The 9,456-nt window shown below is 38.2% G+C and overlaps 2 protein-coding genes across 2 annotated transcripts; both read right to left on the reverse strand.

Annotated features, from left to right (window-relative positions):
- Window positions 1-2,221: 2,221 nt before the first annotated feature.
- LOC122298846 lies at window positions 2,222-4,718 on the reverse strand. Its single transcript, XM_043108693.1, has 6 exons — window positions 4,532-4,718; window positions 4,058-4,326; window positions 3,758-3,967; window positions 3,557-3,649; window positions 2,793-2,888; window positions 2,222-2,663 (listed from the first exon to the last, which is right to left on the reverse strand). Exons 1-6 carry the CDS (start codon window positions 4,716-4,718, stop codon window positions 2,289-2,291), a joined length of 1,230 nt encoding a protein of 409 aa, XP_042964627.1. The 3' UTR covers window positions 2,222-2,288.
- A 738-nt stretch (window positions 4,719-5,456) lies between these two features.
- LOC122298847 lies at window positions 5,457-9,134 on the reverse strand. The gene is made up of 5 exons (XM_043108694.1): window positions 8,521-9,134; window positions 7,075-8,400; window positions 6,619-6,906; window positions 6,358-6,445; window positions 5,457-6,254 (listed from the first exon to the last, which is right to left on the reverse strand). The coding sequence occupies exons 1-5, from the start codon at window positions 9,132-9,134 to the stop codon at window positions 5,457-5,459; spliced, it is 3,114 nt and encodes a 1,037-aa protein (XP_042964628.1).
- Window positions 9,135-9,456: the final 322 nt, after the last annotated feature.

Here is a 9,456-nt window from a genome sequence, read left to right on the forward strand (position 1 = left end):
TATTTCATTGCCTTACAAGTCTGAAATTATCAGTTTGGTAACAACCCAAAAATTGCTGCAACAAACATATATATATTCGTATGCCAATGTAGAGTTGCAAGTAAATTTTTGTGATGAAGAATACTTAATCTCAAGTCATACATTTGAGTAATACTTGAGACTTGTAATTACTGTTAGAATATATATTGACAACTATTAACAACAAATTGCATAAAAACAGAGCCATTCAAACATTCTGCACTGACTTGACTGTAATCATCACCCACCGACAGCTCTAACATATTCATTTCAGCAGTATGGGTGTATAAGAAAATTTGCTCCAATACTGCATATTTGTATACAAACTTAACCACCATATATGCAGAACCCAACACAAAACTTTAAAATGCTCATAAGATTGCTGGGTTAATATAGAAAAAATGAACCGAAACCGCGAATTTCATCTAATTATAAATGCTCTCCAACAAAATCTTATCCTATATTCTCCATTTTTCAAAACTAGTTGATCTTTTTCCTTTGTGCGTTTATAACAGGATGAAACAGGGAAAAAAAAACCCCGGGATGGCTTGGAAATTCTGTTTATGTCAGTTTACGTAAGAACCCAAAAAATAGTTGCTGCAACCTAAAATATTTTGCTAAAGTGTGCGCTGTAGAGTTGCAAGTAAGTTTGAAAAGTTGTGTTATATATTCTCATTACATCCTGAGAATGAGAATGGACTTGTAATTACAGTTAGAGTATATATTGACAATTATTAACAACAAAATGCATAAAACCAGTACCCATACCAAACTATTCCAACATGCTTGAACCTGTAATCATCACCCACATGCAACCCCCCCAATGCCAACATATTTGTTCTAATCCTTATTTCTAAGCAAAGTCTCATCTAGACCCACAAGTATGATGGAGAAAATGTTTGAGAAAATACAATCTATTGCAATCTTTTTCAAATACAATTTACTATCTAAACTTGATCCAAAAACCAGACACTACGGGTATATGCAAGGGCATATTCCAGCAATAAAAACAACAACCAATTGGTTAACTCCCAATTGTGCATATAGTGTATCATATTCAAAAACATTAAAAATTATACCCTTCTAACTATATCATCATATGATTATTCTGCTCCTTTAATAGTATTCATTCACTTAATGTAACCCCAAGATGAAAAGATGTACTTTTCATTTAATACTCTAGCCTGGAAGTTGGAGATACATATCTTTAAGACTATGCCTTGGGCAAATGCTATATGTTTTAAAGACCAATGGTGAAGCTTTGCTTTAAGCCATAACCTAGGGGTGATCTTTTTCACCATGCACTCAGCCCCTTGGGTCTTTTTGGTGACTCAACATTTCTTGTTCTATTCCTTTAAACAGAGAAGAACAGTTGATATCATTGTTCTATTCGATGGTATTTATCCTTTACTGTTTACATTCCTTGTAGGATTGATTACTTTAATTAAATGTTAGGGATGCATACTGCTGCTGTTCCCTCTCCCCTCTAATTTTCCAACAACATTCATCCAAAATTTGGTATGGAGTGATGAGCTATCTCTAGCTACACGCATGTTTAATATGTTGCTTTTGCATGCAATGGTGAATCCAGGAGAAATTTTAGGTAATGTCATTATTCAATGTTGTCACACCATTGCCCTTATCAACCTCAACCATCTCCTCAAACTCTTAAAAGTCATCCAAATCATTGCTAGCATATTGAAAATAACTACAAATGTGGCTTAATCTTAATCACCAACCTTTAATTAGCATCAGAACTGGAAAATTGGACGTGAAAGAAAATGGTCACCCACAAAACATCCATGTGTGCATCCAGTTTGCATGTCCAACTGCTCCATCAAAATGGCTGTTCCTGAATTAAATGAACAGCCATTTAAGGCCTGCTAGTATATCAGAAATTTTAATGTTAATATAGAGAACAAAAAATATGAAACATAGAAGGCACAACGTCCACTTAAATGAAAGTATGAGAAGGGATCTTGCAATTACATAACTTCTTTCTAGTAAAATCTCCTGCACGGATAATAAATACATGCATTCTTAATGGGTGTTTATGGTGCTTCAAAGCATTTCCAGCCCACATTTTCTGGAAAACAACCATCACAAGTAATCCCCCCACTGCCCAAATGCCTCATTTTTCAAAACCTTACATTCTTTATATATATATATATATAAGTTTTCATTTATAGTTTGGCCACCCACCATCTCCCACTACAAAAAATTTCCCCAAAATACTCAAAAAATCCTTGAAGTTGATTTCTTGGCCCTCACTAAGTCTCTCCACGAGACTGGAGAGACTCGGTGTTGCCATGAAAGTTCTGAAAAAAGCTTTGCAACATCTGATCAGTAGCATTTTGCCTCTCACGAAGAGCTTGCATTTCACACATCACTTGATCAAGCTTTGTCTTGTAATGGTCGGCATCTTTCTTGTAATTCTCAGCATCTGTCTTATGTTTTTCAATTAAAGCAAGATACTCTTTTTCTTTTTGGGTGTTCCGTTGTCTTGTTGACTCCGGGATGACCATCTCTCCTAACCCCCTTGCGTATCCTGGTCTATGCCCAAGCACCTCTCTAAATACAATTGATGCTGCTTCATCGTTGCGTTGATCGGGCTCTAGACCATCCATCTTGCTGACCATCTCATTCTGCACATGATACATTTTAAGATGAGCGGTGTTAAATTGTGCTATGAAAGGTGAATAGGACACACTCAAATATAATTTTGGAAACCATCCTTGCATGCAACAAACAACTTCAAGAAATATCGTACTTACATAAGTGTTTTCAGTTGCTGATGTGACAAATTTCCCATTCTTCTTTGACCAGTGAGACTCCTTATAGAACTCCACCAAATTCGTAGTAGTAGCCAGCTACAAATGTGTGTAATTGTACAGGTAAATATTCAAGTAGAAACATTGAATAATTAACATATTTATTCAAATGGAATGACCAATTTTATAGAAAAACCCCCATGGTCAAACCATACATACACGTGATCCAAAACCTCTAAAGACCTTCATACCTTGCGATCCAGTTGAGTAGACATGTACATTTCTTAACAATAACGGTGTAATTCATATCGCGTCTTTGACTAGAGCAAGAAAGCCTCTAGTCAATAAAAGGTGTACCATTTATATATATATATACCACCTCTATTCATCAATATGCATCAGCATTCTCGTCTGATATCTTTTTTCAATTTATATAAACTGTCCTTTTAACCAATTATTATCTCGTATGCTCACTACGTTGCATCAACCTCTATTTTACATGTTTCTAATTATTTCAATTAACACAATTGAAATATGTTTTTAGAGGGATTAATGATACCAACTATTTTTAATATCCGTGGAAACAACCATGCTAAAATATTATCAACTTGATGGACATGCCTCAACATGACTCTTCATATCTTCCACTCCCTTACAAACATATATATAAATTATGTCCATGCAGCAAATGGGTTATGCGCAATGTTATAGAACTACCTGTATTATGCATATACATGACTAGGCTGAAATCAATTTAAAGACTATACCTTCTCCTCCATTAGCCTAACAAACGATTTGCGGCCTGCCGTGTGGTTAATGGTTAGGGCTTTCCTATTCTCCCGATTTTGTCTTGCAATTCTCTGAATTAAGTAGCACCCAAAATCAGAGTTTGAAAATTGCTTAATAAACACAGTTAGGATAGACTCATTAAATTCTACCAGATTGTTATTAATTTAACTAATATATACCTTGAATTCCTCAGTTCCCCACCTCTCACACAGCTTAATCCAGACTTGCAAGTCAACCATGGTACTGCCAGCAGCCAATGCTTCCTCGTGACTACCGTACGATTCATACTTTTTGTGTAATTCATGGTGGAATGCATTGAACCGCTTACGCAACTGCTTCCTAACGGTCAGTCTATGATTCTCTCGATCCCAATCTAACGCGAAGTCACCCTGCATGGATGAACATCCAAGGTTAACACAAACCATATAATTGTGTACACCCACTAACATTATCTCAAATTAAATTTCGATATTTCTTACTCTCACACGGTCGATCAACTCGTCCTTTTGTGCCTGCGGCACATTAGTCCATCTCGCATAGCTCATGTCGCAATGCTGTTTTATGATTTGCGTTACTCGTGCCGTGAACATCGCTGCGTTCGAACAACACGGTGCTGTTTCACCGTCATTAATCTTCAAAATCACGGGGCCATACTTCCTCAATTTCTCAAACTCAATACACTTAGCTGGCCCACGTCTCCGTATGGGCTGTTCTTGGTTTGCTGTGGGCATCATGGGGGTAGTCAAATCTGTACTTCAGCGTAACAAAAACTTACTATCAGTCTTCAAATACTCTTTTGTTATTTCCACATAAATGAGTAATGTATTGAAATTAGAACAAGAGAAATGATTGTACCTTGTGTGTCTCCATTAGGTGGGGGTTCTCTTAAGGGTGAGGGTTCTCTAAGGGTGAGGGTTCTCTAATTGGCTCAGGTGGGGGCATTGGATTGGAACATGGAGTTTCCCATGGTTGACTAGGAGGCTGCGTTGAGTCATCTGAGCCTGACTGATCTGGTTCTGAGTGACTGTGGTATGAAGCGATGCGAGTTCCTCGTGGTCCACGCACTCTACTATGGTAAGGTACAAAACGTCTGGCACGAATACCTCGTCTATACCCTCTTCCTCGAGCACTTTCTCCCATCGTGTCACCTGCATTCGTACGTCAAACCATTTGAGTTACAAGTATTTATCATGAAATTATAATAAATCATGCCACAAACATATATGCAAAAAGACAACTCTAATACCCAATTATTAGAACCAAGATTAGATATTGCAGATAATTGATAGTTTTTTTTTTTAAATACACTCTTATTGCAATCTCTTTATTATTCTAACATAATAGAAAAATGATGCATTCCCAGAGTCAAAAGGGTTTTTATACGTTTTGCCACAAGTTAGATTGCAATAAGAATAGCATGCTATGCAACATTCTAGCTCGAATACGTGAAATATTAATCTAATTAATCGTCAAAACCATACTTTGTCAAAAACTTGTTAATGGTAACTCCTAATATGTTGCACTTCTGTCCACAAGCATTTGATGAGTTTTAACAAAACTTTTTCCGCCTAACTTGTCAAATGTTTCCAACCAATGTGAGTCTATACGGATAAATAGACTGACCAATTTGGAACTGGAATTAGCTATCATTACATGTAATATTCATAATGGGGCCATTCAGGATCTATAACTTTTTTAAAAAATTCATGATTAAGAAATGCTGCAAAATACTTGATCCAACTTAGTCTATACAAACTAAATGTAGCACTTTGTTGAAACGAACATACATGTATTTCTTGATTATATATATTGTCCACATACTCGTTTTTTTAAAGATAAATGATGGAGTGGAAGGGCATCAACAAATGGGTTGATTGTCTAAGATGACCTAGACTCGTTGTCTGTGGATAAGTCTTCCTCATCTGAATATTCCCCATCATCAGACGCATAGCCTGAACCAGATGCAATCATGCCATCGTCAATAAAGTCTGCTACACGCATGTTTTGCCCAGCCGGACTAGTCACTTCTTGTGCATCAATGACCATAGGTTCTACGTCATTCCTATTCAATGGAGTAGACATTGGACATGCATCACACGGCAATGGTGCATAATCACATGATGCCTCATTTTCTTGATAGACATCATCATCACTTGATGATCCATCAAGTGATGATAACACCCTCGACACTAGTGGAATGTCATATACATTCCTATTCATGTACTTCTGCACCACAAACCATCTCCCTTTCGCCCTTATATCTCTAATGTAGAAACACTGTGAAGCTTGGCATGCCAACACAAATGGTTCATCCTTATACCAAGTCCTGTCCATATTGATACTGTACATATGGTTATCAACTCGAACCCCTCGTCTTGTATCACCAACGTCAAACCAATCACACATGAACAAGTACACCTGACGTCTTCCCATGTAGTGTAACTCCACTATATCATTAATAACACCATAGAAGTCAACATTATTAGTACTTTCATCCCCAATTACAAACACCCTTGAATTTTGTGTCCGCCATCGAAATTCACGTTCTTTCGTATGGAACCTTTTGCCATTTATAATGCACGCAGCATAGGATGCAACCCACCGTTCAGGCCCGCAACCTAGCGCATACAAATCAGCGTTTACATCAAGTGGGTTAGTTATACGCTGCTCCTGAACCTACAACAATATCGTGGAAAAGTCATTACCATTAAAGTTTGAGGTAAATTTAGCAAAAGATTGCTCAAGTACATCTAACATGGGAGTCAGCAATCTAACTTACTCGTTTCTTCAACCAAGTTGGAAACGAAGTTTGATGTGTTCGATCGATAGAATTTGGGCTATCTACTTTACATTTTTCATAGTGCTCCCTGCATTTTGTATATGCAAAATTGTGCAACAATATACGTAAGATACTTCATAAGGACATACAACAAAAATGGGTATGCTCCCATAAAATCGTAAAAGAAAGTAATTCATATCTGAGATAATGGATGCTTACTCTAGGTAGGGTCCAATCTCAGCGCAGTTGTTGAGGACGTACCAGGTTGCTTCCTTTAGGAGTTTATCTGATAATTGAAAGTTAGAAGCTATACCCATGGGACGAACTTTCTGGTTGAAAATCTTGAATCCATCTATATTCTCGGGATCTCCACCATCAATGTTGCGGTCTGTTCGAGTAAACTTTGTCTCAATATCTTGGAGATACATTGAGCAAAAAGTCAAGCATTCGATGTGAATGTAGGCTTCAGCTATTGAGCCTTCTGGGCGGGCTTTATTCTTCACATACCTCTTGAACTTGCCAAGATACCTCTCAAATGGATACATCCACCTGTATTGTACTGGACCCCCAAGTATGGCCTCATGGGGTAAGTGGACAGCTAGGTGGACCATGACATCAAAAAAAGATGGAGGAAATATCATCTCCAATTTGCATAGAATTGTGACGATATCAGTTTGGAGCTGGGATAGTCGGTTAACATCCAAGGTTCGGGCACACAACTCCTTAAACAACGTGCTCAGTTCAGTTAAAGTCAATGCGATATCAGTTCGTAAGAACCCCCCCACGGCAATAGGAAGTAGTCTTTGCATGAAAACATGACAATCATGGCTTTTCAACCCTGAGATTTTGCAATCACGTACTGAAACACAATGCGAGATGTTCGAAGCAAATCCATCTGGAAATTTCACATCGGCCAACCATTCACAAAATTTCCTTTTCTCATCACCGTGTAATGTGTACAATGCATGTGGCATTGTAACACGTTTATCTTCATGCTTAAGATGTAATTCTTTTCTGAAGCCCAAGATCTCTAGGTCACGTCGAGAATTGATATTATCCTTAGTTTTACCAGGGATGTTCATCAAAGTACATAATATGTTATCGAATATATTCTTTTCAATATGCATGAAATCTAGATTATGGCGAAGCCGCAGGGTTACCCAATACGGTAACTTGAACAAAATGCTATATTTTGTCCAGTTCAACTCTTCAGTAGTGCGCTTCCTCTTTCGACGAGATTTACCAAATTGCACTTCCCCAAGCATCTGTAGTTGAGTTACAATATCAGCACCATCTAAAATCTTTGGTGGTGGGCGATGATCTTCTTTACCATTGAACAAATGTTTTCTCAGTCTCCACATGTGATCTAGTGGCAAAAAATGACGATGTCCCATATAACAAAATTTTCGTCCATACGTCAACCAATTGGAATCAATGCCTTCGTTACAAGATGGACATGCCAATTTTCCCTTTGTTGACCAACCAGAAAGATTCCTATACGCTGGAAAGTCATTGATTGTCCACAATAAAGCAGCGTGCAACACGAACGTTTCCTTTGTGGAGGCATCATACGTAGGTATCCCATGTTCCCAAAATTCAAGCAGTTCATCGACTAACGGTTGTAAGTAAACATCAATGTCATTACCTGGAGATTTTGGCCCAGGAATAATGAGAGATGTCATGAAGAATTGGTCCTTCATGCACAACCACAGCGGCAAGTTATTAGGAACCAAGATTACTGGCCAAATGCTATATGGTTTAGCCATATTATTGAAGGGATTGAAACCGTCACTTGCCATCCCAAGCCTAACATTGCGAGCATCATGTGCGAACCAACTATGTTCGTCATCAAATCTCTTCCACGACTCTGAGTCTGCAGGATGTCTCATAGTAGCCTCATCGGTTGGCCGATGCTCTTTATGCCATCTCATATCACATGCTATCTCTTTCGACATGAAGAGACGTTGCAATCTTGACTTCAAAGGAAAATGCCGCAACACTTTCCTTGGTATAAGACGTGCCCTGTGTGTATTAGGCATCCACCTTGAAGCCTTACAAATAGGACATTCATCAAGATCAGTATTTTCCTTCCAGAATAATATGCAGTCATTAGGGCATGCATGAATTTTGTGGTAGTTGAAACCCAAACCCCTAACCAATGACCTTGACTCCGCATATGAATTTGGTAATTCAGCATCAGGAAATGCGGACTGTAATAGGTTAAGTAGCATATCAAAGGACTTTATTGACCACCCACCAACTTTCTTAATGTGTAACAACTTCACAATAAATGACAGTTTTGAGAACTTTGTACAACCAGCAAAAAGTGGACGGTGGGCATCCTCTAGTAACTGATCAAAAGACGAACTTGGAGACGGATATGGTATTGATCCACCAGTTGGCAATGGATTGTGATGATCTTGGGGAACATCAACGAATGTGCCTGCCCGAACGTCATCTAACATATGGTCCATGGCATCAATGTACTCGTCAGCATAATCAGCACCACCATCGTCGTCGTCATCATTGAAACTTGTTGTTTCCTCCTCTCCATGAAAGATCCACTGGGTATAATTTGGATTGATCCCTTTAATGAACAAGTGAGTCTCCACATCAAATATAGGTAAGAATATCATATTTCTGCATGAACGACAAGGACACCGAATGCGATCACTTCCCCGAGAATGGTTTCGTGCAAAGGTAAGGAAAGTGTTAACCCCATCTGCATATGCAGGCGATCGGAATCTATCGGTCAAGTTCATCCAGCTTTTGTCCATCTAAAATTTGTGGAAAAAAACAATATATTAGTTATGAGGATAAGATGCATCAATTTAGCTATTGAGTGGAGAGGGGGTGAAGAATTTGAGAAAGTGTACTAGTGACCAAAATGGTTTAGCTCAGTCGAAGCAACAGATAGTGGAGCTCAAGAGAAAATGGAGAGAACGATACTAACCGGGGTTGTCGTCTATGCAGATCGTTGTGGAATGATGAAGGTAGTGTTGAACAGATTATTATGTTTAAGCCAAGAGTATTGAAGTGCTGCAGAATATGTTATCATGTTAAACATAGTACCATATGTGATATTTGTTAGTATAGGGT

This window comes from Carya illinoinensis, chromosome 16 (genome assembly GCF_018687715.1).
Source record: "Carya illinoinensis cultivar Pawnee chromosome 16, C.illinoinensisPawnee_v1, whole genome shotgun sequence".
Classification (NCBI taxonomy): Eukaryota; Viridiplantae; Streptophyta; class Magnoliopsida; order Fagales; family Juglandaceae; genus Carya; species Carya illinoinensis.

Bases quoted from the DNA above. Each gene is read 5' to 3' on its own strand.
- LOC122298846 (XM_043108693.1), bottom strand. From the start codon at position 4,718: ATGGGAGAAAGTGCTCGAGGAAGAGGGTATAGACGAGGTATTCGTGCC. The intron at 3,968-4,057 runs GTAAGAAATATC...TCATCCATGCAG, and splicing joins AGTTGATCGACCGTGTGAGA to GGTGACTTCGCGTTAGATTG. The intron at 3,650-3,757 runs GTATATATTAGT...TACTTAATTCAG, and splicing joins GGGGAACTGAGGAATTCAAG to AGAATTGCAAGACAAAATCG.
- LOC122298847 (XM_043108694.1), bottom strand. From the start codon at position 9,134: ATGGACAAAAGCTGGATGAACTTGACCGATAGATTCCGATCGCCTGCA. The intron at 6,907-7,074 runs GTGTGCCCGAAC...AGTACAATACAG, and splicing joins AGCACGTTGTTTAAGGAGTT to GTGGATGTATCCATTTGAGA. The intron at 6,255-6,357 runs GTAAGTTAGATT...ATATTGTTGTAG, and splicing joins CAACTTGGTTGAAGAAACGA to GTTCAGGAGCAGCGTATAAC.